This window comes from Artemia sp. Qi Xiang Cuo, chromosome 10, assembly GCF_049724085.1.
Source record: "Artemia sp. Qi Xiang Cuo chromosome 10, ASM4972408v1, whole genome shotgun sequence".
In the NCBI taxonomy this organism is placed as follows: domain Eukaryota; kingdom Metazoa; phylum Arthropoda; class Branchiopoda; order Anostraca; family Artemiidae; genus Artemia; species Artemia sp. Qi Xiang Cuo.
Genome location: NC_142803.1, coordinates 43,605,491 through 43,621,914, shown reverse-complemented (window position 1 = coordinate 43,621,914; position 16,424 = coordinate 43,605,491). Strand labels below are relative to the sequence as shown.

Sequence of the window (16,424 nt, the reverse complement as noted above, 5' to 3'; positions counted from 1 at the left end):
CTGTTCAGAACGTGGTGCAATTCCTTTTTGGTAGGTCCTTCCTGGGGCAAATCCTATGGAGAACGTGGTGTGATTTCTTTTTGGTAGGTATTTCCACGACACATCAAATAGGGGGGGGGGCTCCGGACAGATTGAATTGGGTATATACGGACACAATCGCTTGGAGCATAGCAGTAATACGACAACAAGGGATATGGGGTCACTTCCGACGACAAGGGATAGGGGGCTTACGACGACAATTCATAGGGAGTAGGAAAACACGACGACATTGGCTTGGACCATAGGAGATATACGGCAAACTCCTATAGACTAGTTCTCACGACATTGTGTAGAATATTTCTCAAACCCTTTGTTTTGTAAACATATCAGGTCCAGAGAGGCAAAGTCTAGGCGGTATCTGACCTATAACCTATTTCTAAGCCTACCTGCGTATTATTCAAACTTCTCACGAAACAAAATCCCTGCAGCTAGGGATTTGTGGGGCTAGTGTCGCTGTACTACCCGATTTTTTAGTTCTCCACCCTGACGCTAGGGATTCGTGGCGCTATACTAGGCCTTCTTGGGGGATTTTCTATTTAAACCCATTTTTTTTAATACGGCATATAGCTCTACTAAGATATTTCTCACACCTTTTGTCTTTTAAACATGTGCGGTCCAGAGAGGCAAAGTCTAGATGATATCCGACCTTTAACCTAGTTCCAGGCCCACCTGCGTAGCATTCAAACTTCCCAAAAACAAAATTAAATGGAAAATATGTCCTTATATTTTGCGTGATGTGTTATTCGTAGAATTCCAGCAAATTTTATTTACCAAAAATGTTGTATACCCTAGCTAAGAAAATTTAGTTCCAATTCCTCTAGAATATGTCAGCATCAGTCAAATCTAGTGGGACAACATTTAAAATTTAATGGAAGATATCATATTACCGTTTCTTCAAAGATTGTTTTCTTCACGTACGGTACATATGTGGCCCAGAGAGACATGATTCTACCCTGGTTTAAGATCCCCCCCAGCTCTCGCTGCTAGACAGGTAATCTCCATGTTCTCTCATGTTTTATCGAATTTAACCCTTTTTATGAGATGTTCTAATCAATCAAATCTAAGAGTCCCCATGCATAGACCGCAAAGAACAAATCTAAGTGTTTTTTTTATTTATTATTTTCTTTTAATTAATCAAACTCAGATTTTGCCACCAGGTCTTAAAGCGCTGACCCTTTCTAGAAGTTACTTCTTTTATTACTTAATAACCTTGTTTTTGTATTTTATATGTAAAACCCTCTTTAAGACTCTTAATTTAAGATTATCAGCTTTACCAACACTCCCAAACCAAGCTATATTAGTCAAAAAACATTATTTGATTAACTTGGATTATTACTTTTGTTTTGTTTTATTAGTCATTAACCATGTTTTTATATGTTTGTACACTCCTTTAAGACTCCTAACTTTAGATTTTCAGCTTTGACAACGGTCCTACACCTAGTTACATTAGTTATAAGACATTATTTTATTAAGTTCAAACATTTCTTTCTTTTGGTGCTCATTAATCTTACATTTTCGTACCCTCCTTACAGACTCCTAACTTCAGATTTTCAGTTTTGCCAGGATTCCTACACCAAGCTACACTAGCCAAAGGACATTATTTTATTTACCTCATACATTATTTTTTTTCTTTTATTGCTCATTAAACATGTGTTTTAAATGTTAGTATAACCCTTTAAGACTCTTAACTTAAGATTATCAGCTTTACCAGCAACACTGAACCAAGCTATATTAGTCAAAAACAATATTTTATCAACTTAAATCATTATTTTTTTCTTTTTATTACTCATTAACAATGTTTTACATATATGTACACTCCTCTAAGACCCCTAACCGAATCCACTAGCGGTCGTGTTTTCTAGTATATGTTGAAGATCCCGAGCTATTCATGTCGAGAAATCCCTGCTTGCATCCTTACCCTAGGTTCATCGAAGGTGTAAGACAAAATTAATACGTACAAACAAATTTATTGTAAGATTACGGTACAAAACTTATCAAGCTTATTAATAATAAGTGATTTGGCGCAAAATGGCATATAGAAAGTCTTCCAGAACGATTTTTGATGTTTAAGATCCCTTCCATAGAATAATCTTTTATGTTCTCACTTGAAGGGACACTTTTTCTCTTCTCTTAGATCGTATTCATCACAATATTCACTGTTACATCTTGCATTATACATAATTTTCTTCGAGCTTTCATCACTGTCTTTTCTAGTATATTTTGATTCATCTATGTAGAGAAGTCCCTCTTTTCTATGTGTCTTATTCTGATGTTCCTGTTCCTTTTTTGACATAACGAACCTCTTTTTGTGCGATCTTCCTTGCGCCCTGTATAGATTTCCCTTCATAATAACCAAGATTCTTCTCCTTATTTCCTCCAGATTCTTCTCATCTATTCCAGAGTCCACGATATCTAAAAATGTAGTAGGCTCATAAGAATGGCTGAAATCATGATAATGCCCTTTGCATATAGAACAGTCGCAATAAAAAGATATTTCTGACTCAATCTGTTCATCCATATTAACGCACAGCAAATTTTTTTCAAGCTGAATCGAAATTTAACTGGGGTTACATAGGACATTCCCCAAGAAGGGCTAGTACAGTTTCAATTTCCTTTTAAATGAGCCATCAATTTCCTTTTAAATGAGCCATTAAACAACTTTCACATTTTTTCAAAGATTATTGTAAATAATGAACTCTAGTGGATAGTAAAGTAAAGAACGAACTCTCACCCATAGTTACTGAAATATTAAATAAATCAACATGTGCTTGATGATACAACACACTTATGTATTATTAATATGTCGCATGTAGATACAATAAAGCAAACAGGTACAACTAAAGCCAACAGCTACAGTCAAAACTATGTAAGCCAATGTAAAGCCAACAGCTACGGGCAAAACTAAGCCGACAGAAAACAGGTAAAACTAAACCAATACCTGCAGGTATTATTAAGTCAACAGCTGCAAGTACTAATAAGCAAAAGGCCACAGGCACAAATAAGCCAGCAGCTGCAGGTACAATTGAGCCAACATCTGCAGGTACAAGTATGCCAACATTTGCTGGTATAATTGTTATACAAGAAGCACAAAATAGTTAAGTTTACAAATAGTTTTAATCAATTCCGGTTTTATTTTCTGTATTTTAGCGGATTTGCAGGACCGGCTTTGTGTGACCGGTTCTGCGTTCCTGCTGCACCTGTCCCCGTAGGCCGTTTTGTGTGAGAAAAACAACAAACCTATATCAAACAAGGCTTAGAGGGTATACGAATATCCTTCGCGCCGTGTAACCCACTGTCGAAAACTGACTAATACTCTTGGCGCAACTTTTGCACTTATTCTTGGATTTTTGCGCCAGAGCCGCACCTAAGGGACCAAATAGCTACATGCGACACAGGTTCTGCACTTTGCAGACCATTAGTCTAGGGGAAAGGAAATATTTTGGCCTGCTTTTCTCCTGCTGCAGATGCAATTCTCTATCTTAAATATTAATCCTCCTCTGTCTAATTCTTCCATTAGCATGGACACATACATATATGTATACTACTACTACGACTACTAGTGATTCACTGCAGCAACTGGATGCCTGAGACCCACATAGCTAAACACGCTCCTTCTCCATCCCAAGCTATTCAAAGCCTCTCTCTTTACACCCTCTCAAGAAGTTCCATTTGTCTTGATCTTCGCTTACAATCCTTAGTCTCCCACTCCATTTGGAGATGACCTGCTTTTCATTTGAGCCTAGATTTTTGGCCAAAAAAACGATCTTATTCTTAGTATTTCTACCTCCTTCTGCACGTTACTCCTACTTGTCATCCCTCTGATTAGTTTCTTCTGATCTTAATTTTCTACAATACAAAAATTAAACTATTATAATAAGTTTAAATTTATACAAATATTTGCTTCAATTTTAGATACATGAAAGTAGCACAACAAAGAAGTCCCACTTTCACTCTGCGTTTGAACGAACACAATTTTGACAAAAGTGTACCAATTATCAGAGAACGCCGAAGGTTTACTGACATTATGGACGAGGAAATTGACGACGAAAAGAAGAACAGGATTAATCGCTACGTCACAGATCGCTCCTTCAGTCCAACTGCCAGACGTTTAAGACACGAGGTTTGTTGAGATTGTTGTGAATTCTGTATCAAACAGTTCGTGGTAACAGACCAAGTAATGAGTGGCTCATGTTAACAGTAAGCAAAACTCTAAGAGCAAGAGTTTTGATAAGAATATACACATAAAAAAAAATCAGCTTTTATGGTGATACAAGTATATAAAATTTATTAAGTTTAATATTACCTATCAAAAGTTACGAATCTCGGAAAATTTTCCTGAATTTCGACAAAGGGGAAAAAGGGGACCCCGAAAACGGCAAGTGATTCTGATAAGAAGCTCCTTTCTATGAAAATGCGAAATTTACATTTTTTTCCATAGAAGATGATCTTGGATTGTGTTTATTTGCTTGTTTTTTTTCAGGGGTTACAGCATCATGCTAAATGGTGCTTGAACTTCTAGTGAGGACTCTCTCGAACAGAAACTGAAAATTCTTGTATGCTTTTTAAGGGCAAAAGAAAATTGTGTTACAGTAAATCCGCATCAGTTATTATGGACAAGGGTCTTATGTGACATGTATATGGACAAGGAGCCCGGCCACAAAAAGTGCATTTTATATCAGTATATATATATATATATATATATATATATATATATATATATATATATATATATATATATATATATATATATATATATATATATATATATATATAGAAGGATTTTCGTGGAGGGGCAGAAATTAATCTCTATTTACCCTTTATTCCCAGGAATAGTTTTGGACTAAACTGTAACAGAGCTGCTGCAGTTTGAAAACTTTCCTCTTATTGCAGACTTTTTTTTTCTGCGTAATATGGAAGATTATGTTCACATGAGAGTTTACGGGGCTGGGATCAAGGGTGCTGCCAGGAAACTATTCAGAGATGGCTTGCTACACGGAACTTTCTTATTACCGATGTTTAAATGGAAGTATTTCTCATTTTCCTATACGATTTTTAATGTCTTCTTGTTTCCTAGATGGGAGAGGGCAGCTAGCGTCCATGTGAGAAATAGCTATAAAAATTATTTGTTCGAAGAACTCACCTTTAAAACAGGGGAAGAGATGACCCTATAAATCATTTAGTCTTTCAGACTCCTCTCTTTTCAATAAATATTCAGATTGTGCTTTTTTTATGGGGGATTATTATTATCGAAGGATTGTTATGTGAATGGTAAACTTGACCGTAAAGGGATTAGTGGTCTCCCTTACATTTAAGAGAGTCTTGGATCAAACAGTTCGCAGCAACAAAATATAAGTTAGAGCAATCCTTGTCAATGGAGTCCGAACCTCACATTTAAGAGAGTCTTGAATCAAACAGTTCGCAGCAACAAACTATAAGTTAGAGCAATCCTTGTCAATGGAGTCCGAACCTCACATTTAAGAGAGTCTTGGATCAAACAGTTCGCAGCAACAAACTATAAGTTAGAGCAATCCTTGTCAATGGAGTCCGAACCTCACATTTAAGAGAGTCTTGAATCAAACAGTTCGCAGCAACAAACTATAAGTTAGAGCAATCCTTGTCAATGGAGTCCGAACCTCACATTTAAGAGAGTCTTGGACCAAACAGTTCGCAACAACAAACTATAAGTTAGAGCAATCCTTGTCAATGGAGTCCCAAACCTCAAAAAAGCAAGTTTTGATTGAAATATATGAAACAACAAAATTTACTATTTATGCTGACTTTAAACATTCAAAATGTACTATTTTTAAAGTTGCTCATCAAAGCTCTTCAATATATTTTGTTTGTAGAAACGGGAACTAAAATCCCTCAAAAAAGGGGTGCAGTCTTGACGGAAACTATACAGTAAAATTGAAACATTTATGATATTAATATATCTAAAATTGAAATGTTATTTTCGTAGGCTATGCAATCATCCAGATACTTCAGAAAGTAAATATGCGATTTTGGGCTTACAATGGTTATACGATCCTTATATTCAAAATTATTCATATATTATTACGCGAATATCAAGTCATTGAATGCTTATTTTTTTTTTAATAAATCATTATTAGCAATCCCATCAAATAGGCTGGACAGTAGATCCATTTAATATAGACTCACAACTATGAAAACTAAAATATCGAAATTTCCAATCAGATTTTACGCTTCTGATAACAGCAAACCGAGATATATTTTCACTTTTATGGGCTTGTGAAAAAAAAAAAACTAAAACAATTTAAATAGATGGCGCAGAAAAAATGCAAATTGGAACATAGATTTGGCATCTTGTTTTTTCTGTATTTTTCATGTTTTTGTTACATGATTGTATTGATTGATACAATCAGATGTGTGTTTCTAGTCTTGCGAGCTTTGATCTCTGTTGGAGTAATTCTATTGTTTTATAAGTTGCCATTATTTATCAATAAATTCATTTCTAACAGAACAGGACAGGATGCTTATCTAGAATTATTTGTGGATCAACTTCATTTTAATTTATTTTTATTTTGATGTTGTTGTCATTTTATTAATCTTTACACAATTAATTAATATTTTAATTCATAATTAATTGATTAATTATTAAATAATTATCAATTGTTGTTTTGTTAATATTATATTTTATTGCTATTTAATTTTTTATATTTTCACTCTAATCATCAGTATGGTATGAATTTGCAGATAGGAACTCGATTGGAGTGTGCAAATCAAGCTGAAGCAATTATTGAAGCAAAAAGACATGGTAAAGTACCCTTCTTCCGTGAAAAACCTAAAACCGTTGCCATTGTTGAAGATAAGCCTATTGAGATGTCCTGCTTCGTCGTTGGAGACCCTAAACCTCGGGTTGAATGGTAAGAGTAATTGACCATTCACGCTTTTGAAACCATTATGCTTCTGCATATGTTTTCACAAAATAAAGCAACAGCTAATTCAATAGATTTTTGGCCTATTTAACCCAAAGCCAAAATTGACCGTAGGGCCAGGACCCACATAACCTGGGCACTTCCTGTCGTAACCTTACGAGCGGATGAAATGCAGTTTGTGCCTTTTTACGATCTACTAAGACTCTTCGATTTGTAAACCCAACATTCTTACACCTTACTTATCTGTCGGGGACTATGCATCATAAATGATTATTCATTTTGATTTTTCGCCTGAAACTTGTTTTTCTTCTTTACTTTAGTTTTATTATAACTAACTTTTGCTATGAAAATTTTAAAGCATAAAAAAGCAGTGTTATAAGGTATAACAGCTAAATAGATGCTGAAAAAAGGATGGACAAAAGTTAGAAGCGGTTTGAGCATTCAATATTTGCATGGTGTCATTCCAAGTCATCTTAGCAGTTTTTCTTTTTTTCTTTTTGACAATGTCTGTTAATAGATAGTGTCACATATTTAATAGTTTAAAGATCAGTGATTGACTATAAAGTTTTACTTATGTGGGACTCGAATTTACATGAGAAATCAGAGACATGCGCAAACACACTATCTGGATATTTCAACTAAAATGTCGCCTCTACTTACTCCTCTAAGCCATGTATTACTGCACTCAGCAGCCATAGCAGTTTTTAGTTAGCTAGGGAACCTAGTACAGAATAAAAAACCATAATAAATGAGGAGTCAAACACCGGTAATCGTCTACTAAATTAATGATAGACTATAATGAGAGATTGTACCATCTCTTGGTTGTATCTAAAGATGTATCTTCCTAAATAAAAAAAGCTAAGTTTGATACGCCCGATAGGGACACATTTTAGTCGGCAATGCATTCTAACCTCATATGGGTAAGACTTTTATGAAACAAAAAATTAAAAAGTGACTTGTATTGATTTAGTTTCTCTCCAAACGTGTTTTTTTTCAATAATATGCTACTCATTCTTAAAAAAACAAAAACAAAAAAAAACAAGTTTTTCAACTGAAAGTAAGGAGCAACATTAAAATTTAAAACGAACCGAAATTATTACGTATATGAAAGGGGATATCCCCTCCTCAACGCCCCGCTCTTTACTCTAAAGTTTTTTATTGTTTTAAAAAGTAGAGTTGTGAGAAAGAGTCAAACCTTAGCGTAAAGAGCAGGGCGTTGAGGAGGGAACAGCCCCTTTCGTATACGGACTAATTTCTGTTCGTTTTAAGTTTTAATGTCGCTCGATTCTATCAGTTGAAAAGACTTATTTTTTTATTTGATTTCTGATCGTTTTTAAAGAATGCTGGGAAATCCGGCGCCCCCTTCATGGAAAAATTATCTTGCCCCATGAATAATTCTGAATAATTCCTCCATGGAAAGATCCTACTTAGTAACCTTCTCCTCCCGTTCCCCCCCCCTCAGAATAAAAAAAAATACCCCTGAAAACGTCTGCATGCATCCCAATAACCAATACTATATGTAAACAATGGGTAAAGTTCACAGCAGCCCTTCCACCGGGGACTGTGGGGGATTAAGTCATCCTCAAAGACACAGTTATTAGATTTTTCGACTATGCTGAACAAAATGACTATCTCAAAATTTTGATCGAGCGACTTTGGGAAAAATGAGCGTGGGCTGGAGCCTAGTTGCCCTCCATTTTTTTTGGTCACTCAAAAAGGGCACTAGAACTTTTAATTTTCGTGTGAATTAGCCCTCTGGCGATATTCTAGGACCACTGGGTCGGTATAATCACCCCTGGAGAAAAAGAAACAAACAGAAAAACAAATAAACACGCATCCGTGATCTTTCTTCTGGCAAATAATACAAAATTCCAAATTTTTGCCGATAGGAGCTTGAAGCCTCTACAGTAGGGTTCTCTAATACGCTGAATCTGATGATGTGATTTTCATGACTTTTAGGGGTGTTTTCCCCTTTTTTTCGAAAATAGGGCAAATATTCTCAGGCTCTTAACTTTTGATGGATAAGACTAAACTTGATAATAATTATATATGTGAAATCAGCACAAAAATCCAATTCTTTTGATTTATCTATTGATATCAGAATTCCATTTTTTTGAGTTTCGGTTACTATTGACCGGGTCGCTTCTTACTTACAGTTCGTTACCACGAACTGCTTTAAAAAAAATTTATTTTGTTAAACCTAACTTAGCTTCTCTTTTACAAGTTTCTTTTGCATTCGTAAGTTACAATATAAAATAGAAACTCAGTACAACTGAGGAATATAATACACTGTAAATGTGATACCTTTCATAGCAATCTGTTCTGGTATTACATTCTAAAAAAAAATGTTATAGGGAAAAATTTCATGGGAAAAAGTTCAATCCTGTACCCCAAAAAAGAAAACCCAGTTGACCTGCGCATCATCGACTGCCGCAAAGAGCATGCTTTCAAGATTGGAAACTGATGCCAGTTGGTAAAACATTTACCAACCCCATCTAACATTTGCCGTTTCTTGGCATTTTTTCAAGCTTCTTGTTTGATTTTTTTCAGAAAAAGAGATCAGACCCTTATTACCAAAGTTATATTGCCAGTTTCACTAATTACATCAATTTTGCCTTGTTATTAGGCTGAACAAAAGCCAAGAAATGGCAAACGCTAGATGACGCTACTGGTTCTTTTTCTTCTACACTTACGCCAGTTTTCACTATTACGAGTTACCCATACTGTTTGGAATGCTGTGCCAGAAGAATGGCACCTTACTGGCCTCAAACAACTAAGTGAATGCGGGATATGGCGCTCTTCGAATGCAAATGGTTGTGTCCAAAACAAAGTGAGACATCTCAAAATTTTTCCAAAAAGTGGCTATTTTTCTGCTGGTGGAATCTGTAAAATCAATTATAATTTATAGAAAATAGAGAGAAAAGAGTCAATATTCTTTATTATTTCTTACTCTTAGACAAACTAAAGTAATTCCACTTACTGTATAATATAGTAAGCTATATTACTTAGCTACACATCGTGAGATATTAAGACTTTTTCTTGTTTAAATCCTCAGAAGAAAATATTGTTTTTAAAAGGCTTACAGTCCTTATTCCCTTAGAGCCCTGAAATTGTGAAATTATCAGAAAACCAAGTATGCTGCATGGTTTTGTGTGTTACGGAATGTTGATTATATCGCTACTGTCATTTTATCTTATTTATCAGTCCCTGGATGTTTTAACTTAGTTCCATTTTGCAGGTACAAAAATGAGGTAATGCTTCTTCCTGGATCTCGAATCTCTATAAAAGAGGACGACAAAGGGAGGTCTATCCTGCGCTTCGAATCAGCTATGTCTCAAGACGTGGGAATATATAAAGCCGTTGCTCGTAACGATAGTGGACAGGTAAATTTTCTACTGACTAACGCAATAAAGCTAATGGCTCATTTATCCCCTAGTCATGCTTAAATCCAAAATTTTATAAGCCATCATTAGATCATTGACCCTTAGAAAATAACCGTTCTTTTGCGTGAGATCCAATCTTTTGAGTAATCTATCATATTTGTCGTAATGCAGTATACTGAATTCTCAACTTTAAATCAACTTTTGTAATGAAATTTAATTGACTTTTGTTAAGTAGAGTAAATGTTAATGGAGATTTTGATACCACCCTCCAGTTTACACACGTACAATATTAAAAATGGGGAAATCCTTTCCTGCCTCAAATATAGAAAGTGGGAGTTTATAATTTTATCGTCTGTTGTTAATTTAATTAAGTGAGCTGTAATTGCGTTAACATTGTAAATGTTGCAATTTTAAATTGAATGGTGATTTAGTCTCTTTTCATAAGAGTCCAATTTATGTGACGCTGGTTATTCTCAATCTTGATGTCAATTTTTCTTTGAAAATATATTGCGTATATAACTAATACTTTAACTGTTTATTAATTATCCATTCTCTTAAGCATTTTGTTTTATGTATGAAGTAAAAAATATCCGTGATTGAATAATTTCCTTGTTTCTGATATTTATGCATATCGAAATAAATGAACCATTCGTTGAGAGCGATCTGAATTCAAGACCAGTGGACGAAAGTGTCATTTAATTGTTTTACCGTCTCTTATCACATATTGACTAGCTGTTAGGTTTATCTACTGTATATTTTTGATTCACCTATGATTATTTGGTATAATTTTTTACCAATTGCGGCTTAGTGCAACGATGCTCATATTGCTTATGTTTGTTCAGTACTTGGGAGTTTAAAAAGTAAAATATGTTACGTACCTGCAATGCAGTGTATAATTGAGTTTTGTGTTTCTCGTCTTTGTAGTTTGTTAGATGTGTGTTTGTTTTTTTTTAGTTTTTTCTTTTCTAGTGATACTCCGTCTTTCGTACCTTTTTTTGACGGGTAATAAATAAATAATAATAATAATATAAGAAATGCAAACATTTGTATTTACTCCTCTCATAAAGTATTATTCCCTTTAAATTATTTTTGATCTCTTCTCACCCCATTCAAGGACGTCTTTATTTCTATTCAGCCCCGAAATGATGGCCAAAAAGCACTATTTCAAAATCTATCATCCTTCACTGGCAATAGTCAACCTAAGTGGTTTAACCTTTCTTTATTTAACCTTTGAACGTGGAATCAAAACACATTTTCGTACAGGTTAATGTCTGATATGCGGTCATTTTAAACGTGTACATAAAACTATCCTATATGAAACGTTTACATGAAAAAGATCAAAAAATTCTTTGGGAAACACGACCCCCCCCCAACCTTGTGAAGCGCCCTTGTTGTGGATACGTACTTCATTACTGTCATTACTGGGAATTCGAGTGTTATAACCATAGTTCTAAAACTTACCTTCTTATTCTTCTAAAAAAATTCAACTGCGGAAAATAGCCTGCAGTAATATTGTAAAAAAATTTATCAAAATGCTGCATATAAACAAGGATAAGACACAGTCCTGCGCAATTTACGATTGTAGACGGAACCAAGCACTAACATCGCTTTCCACCATAACCAAGGCATTCTCCTCAATGGCATTAATCATTTCAACGTTCTTACCTAACTTACCATTTATGGGTGGGCCTTCGATGAAACTTCCCTGATGAATGAAACTAAAGGCCTTAAATGAAAGTGGTCCTGTCAGCTCAATCAACTATCTATCATAATCTATAAAACTCGGGAACAAAGCTATTTGATAATTCAGAAACTTCCCAGTTATTAATCTAAATTTAAAATTTTATAAACGCATCCTCTTCTCTCACTAAAACAATATTGTTCTTCTCCTAAAACTTTATCTACAGCATTTCTTAGTCTAATGAGTAACACGAGTAATGAGTAATGAGTAATGAGTGCTAAGTAATTTGCTACCTGCTGAAACCAAGTTAATACCTTCATGATTATTTCACTTGCCCCTATCATCGATCTTATAAAAAGGCTGAATTAAAGTTTTCTAAAATCATTAGGTTCTTCCAATTTATCGAAAATCCTATTATTTTTTATAGAAAATCATAATAGTATTTTACATGTTACTTTGCAACAACATTATTTCAAAAGCTCAGTTATTGCCTGAGGTAAAAAAAACGTAGTTTCATGCATAAAGTTTTAAAATTTTCTTGAGAGCTTATTCATATCAATGCAGAGGGAATTCACCTCCAGAAACTCGATTGATTTTGAGGAATATATTTAGACTAAGCATAGATTCTGAACTGATGATAAATTTCGTATTATTAGCCAAACGTTTTAAATGTGACAAAGATAACATTATTATTTATGCTCAGAAATGGAAGGGTTTAGAGTCAGGCTAGTTTTACCAAAGGGCCCACTAGTCCTGGGCCTAGGGGCGCACAATGCCAGGGGGTGAAATAAATTATCACTGAGGGATTTTTTTTTAACAAAAACTGAACTAATGCTATTTATCGTCATAAGGCCAGGTGCACTCTGCCGCCACGTAAATCACGCCTCTGAAATCACGAAGCATGCAAGTGAGCTATTGAGTTTTTTTTTATCCCGATGATCTGGAGCCTATGATTGTAGATGAATGCTTACATTTGAAACCCTTCTTGGTACAAAATACTCATGAAGGGAAAAAAAAGCATGACTAACTGACGTTGACGTCATTTTAATGCAGCTGACATCTATCCAAACATTGGCATTGGCTTAAGAATGGTTCTTAAATATGCCTGCCACAAACTACACAGGAGAAAGATCCTTCTCCACCCTTTGTTGGGTGAAGAACTACTTAAGATCTGCAATTGGCCACGACAGATTGACATCATTATCCCTGCTCATTATTGAGGGAAAGCTGACTCAAAAGATGCTTCGCATGAAAAAAAGCAAGGAGGAAGGATTTGTCAAGTGGCTTTGAAGATAACAACTCCTTTTTACAAAGTAATGTATAATGCGTACATGTGTTGCTATGCACCAATGGACTAAACTTATTCCTAATATTTTCTTGGCTTGTTTAATTTACTTAATACCCCCAACATACAAATATTTGATTATAAAATTATTATCATAAGTGATGTTGTTTTGCTATAAAATAAATATTTTCATCATAAAGATTATTTTCTTAAGGGAAATTGACCATTCTTCCTATGGTATGAATAAGGAGCGGCAAAAACGCTTGGGCCTAGAAGAGTCAAAGCTTTAAATCCGGCTCTGTGTAGAACATCTCTCAGGAACAAGATTAAAGCTTTTCTGAAATCGCTAGGTAAAATCCCGCTTTTCCTAAAACCGCTAAAATTACTTTCAAATTGTCATAAAGTTTTTCATTGTTTTGTATATCATTTTTGTAACTATATCACGGTCAAACAAAATTCTAGAAAATGTTCTGCCCATCTCTCTTCAACTCTTCCCGTGCTTACAACCAATTGAGGCCCCGATTCTATCTTTAACTGGACAAGTCCGCACTGACTATTCCCTCTCAATTTTTTAACATGCCAATATAATTTTTACTATTTTGCCGAGTCGCATATTCCAGATTTTTGGCAATTTTATCTATGATCTCCACTTCACACCTCCTTTACTGATGTTTTACTGCTTTCTCTACTTTTCTTACATTACTTTTATTCTCATATGATATAACTCTCACATAATTTTTGCACAAGTCCCTCCTTTCTATTAAACATAAAGCATTTTCACAAGTATTTTTATCACTCGAATGCTCCTTCTCAAATATTTCTAGCTGCGTTTTTAAATTTGCTTCTTAAGACAGCAGAATTTGGATCTACTACTTTGCAAACTATTTTCTTAAAATTACCCCATCTATCTTCCATCGTCCTTATAACCTATCTTATAAAAAGGTTGAATTAGAGTTTTTCTGAAATCACTAAGTGCTTCCAATCTATTGGATTGGAATCCAACCATTCTTTGTTGCATCTTTCTTATGATAAATCAGATAAATCAATGATTCTCAGGTTTTGCCCCTTAAAACGTGATCTGGAATTCCCGCAAGTCCCTTTCCCTATTGTTCCATCTGCAAAAATCCTCGGAGTCACATTATCGATGGACTGCACATTCACCGAACACGTGGAGAAGGTTATTAAGGCTGGCAATGCATCACTTCAGACCCTAGTCCTGATGCGCAGGTTTGGCTGCGACACTCAAAGCCTAAAAAATGCCTATATTACGTATGTGAGACCTCTACTCGAATATGCCGTCGCTGTCTGGGGACCTTTTGTCCAGAGCATCCACTACCTTTGCGATGACCTTGAATCTTTGCAGAAACGAGCTGTTAACATAATCGTTGGTAACAGAAGTGACGACTACAACAAACTCTTGCAAGAACTGAACCTTGAATCTCTCAGCGACAGACGATTATCACTGATCATGTCCCTCGGCAAGTCACTGCTATCTTCGCCCCATCACAGACTGATCCTCCCACCTGATGCTCCTGTTAACCAAAGAACCAGATCCCAGTCCAAGCTACAACCCCCTGTCTGCAGGACCAACCGCGACAAAAACCCGTTTGTCCCCTTTTTCGTTTTATCATACAACAATAATTATTTTTATTTTAATTCCCGTTGTTGTTTTTTTTTTTTTTTATTTTTAATTTTTTTTTTTTTCTTCTCATATTGTTTTAAATAAGACAAACATTATCCATTGCTAAGAGTTTAGATATTAATAAAAATATGTCTATGTCTATGTCTATGTCTATGTCTTATGCTCCTATATCCTATTTTAGTTCTTTCTTCCAAGTTTCAATAGGACTGCCGCTTAAATAGGCAGCAACTCAGCAATTCTACAGCAACTAGAATTCTATTATTAATAACTTCCCAACCTAAGCAAGACTTAGAAGCTTCCTTATTTATCATGAACCCTGTTACCTCCCTAATGCACCCCATCCTTTTTTCCTGAGTAAATAAATTCTACATCCCTTAATTTCATTATTCCTACCCTCCCCGGGATATGAATTTTTGAAACTCCTAACAGGTCCAGTTAAAACCATCTGAATTCCTCGGTCAAAATGTCAATACGATATTTGTTTTTCGACGTTGTAACGTTCCAAGTTACAATTTTCGTATTTTCCATCTTTAAACAAGTAATAATTATGCATATGTTTTTTTCTCGAAAATGACCCGATAATTTTTTCGAAAAATTGGCGCACAAACGTTTTCTGGCCTGAAAAAAAACGATCCAATATAAGCCATGACTTTGCGAAATTTTTCTCCCAGGGTGATTGTATGGACTTGATGGTTCGAAAAGATGACGTCAGGATACCATGCAAAATTCCCCTTAAAAATTTTGGCTTATTCCTTACAAAGCTTTGGAGTTATAAGAATGGATCATTTGCATAAATCAAGATAGCATAGGAGAAGGTGCAAAAGATTTTTTTTCAGTAGATCGTTTTGAATTAAACGCATAGAGCATCAGTCGATTAAAACAGAAAGAAAATTTCTTCAATTAGATTGTTGATTTACCACCTCATGACTTAAAACTAAAGAATACCATGATAAATGTGCTAATGCGTAATTTAGAAATTTCAGAGCATTTGGGCAATACAGTACTTCCCATCGTTACTGAATTGCATAGTAATGGACTTAGAGCAAAAATAATTGGTGGGAGAAAAACTGGAAAAGAATTTCACATTCCCAATTACTGGAGGAGAAAGCTGGAAAAGAAGTTCGAATTAGTCATCCCTTCAATTACTCCGACAAGAGCCCACCCTCTTCGATCCTCGGTACCGACACTTTTTTTAAAGACCACACAGAATTTGGATTCTCCCGATGCTACCATCTGTATGACCATCTATATCATACTTTTTTGGATATTTTAACTTGGATACTTGGTAAATTTCCCATTGGCTGTTTTCAGCTCTACCTTTTTTTGATCCCGCCCACTGTCATCAGTCGCTGCTAGGCATTCATACACAGAAGGTGTGCGGACGTATTGAGAGAGAGATTTTGCTTTTTTTCATTTTGTCATTTGCCGAAGCTATGCAAGTGGGAAACCGGGCGTTTGCTCAATTTAAATATTACAAGCTGTGGCCTTGCAAAATTAC

General features: G+C 35.1%; 1 protein-coding gene across 1 annotated transcript in view; it reads left to right on the top strand.

The window, feature by feature from the left end:
* Positions 1 to 16,424, top strand: part of Obsc (Obscurin) — a 247,589-nt gene that overhangs the window by 173,626 nt on the left and 57,539 nt on the right. The window contains exons 27-29 of the mRNA XM_089096011.1: positions 3,952 to 4,159; positions 6,754 to 6,923; positions 10,174 to 10,318. Coding sequence (XP_088952137.1) covers positions 3,952 to 4,159; positions 6,754 to 6,923; positions 10,174 to 10,318 — 523 coding nt within the window. The remainder of the gene's footprint in view (positions 1 to 3,951; positions 4,160 to 6,753; positions 6,924 to 10,173; positions 10,319 to 16,424) is intronic.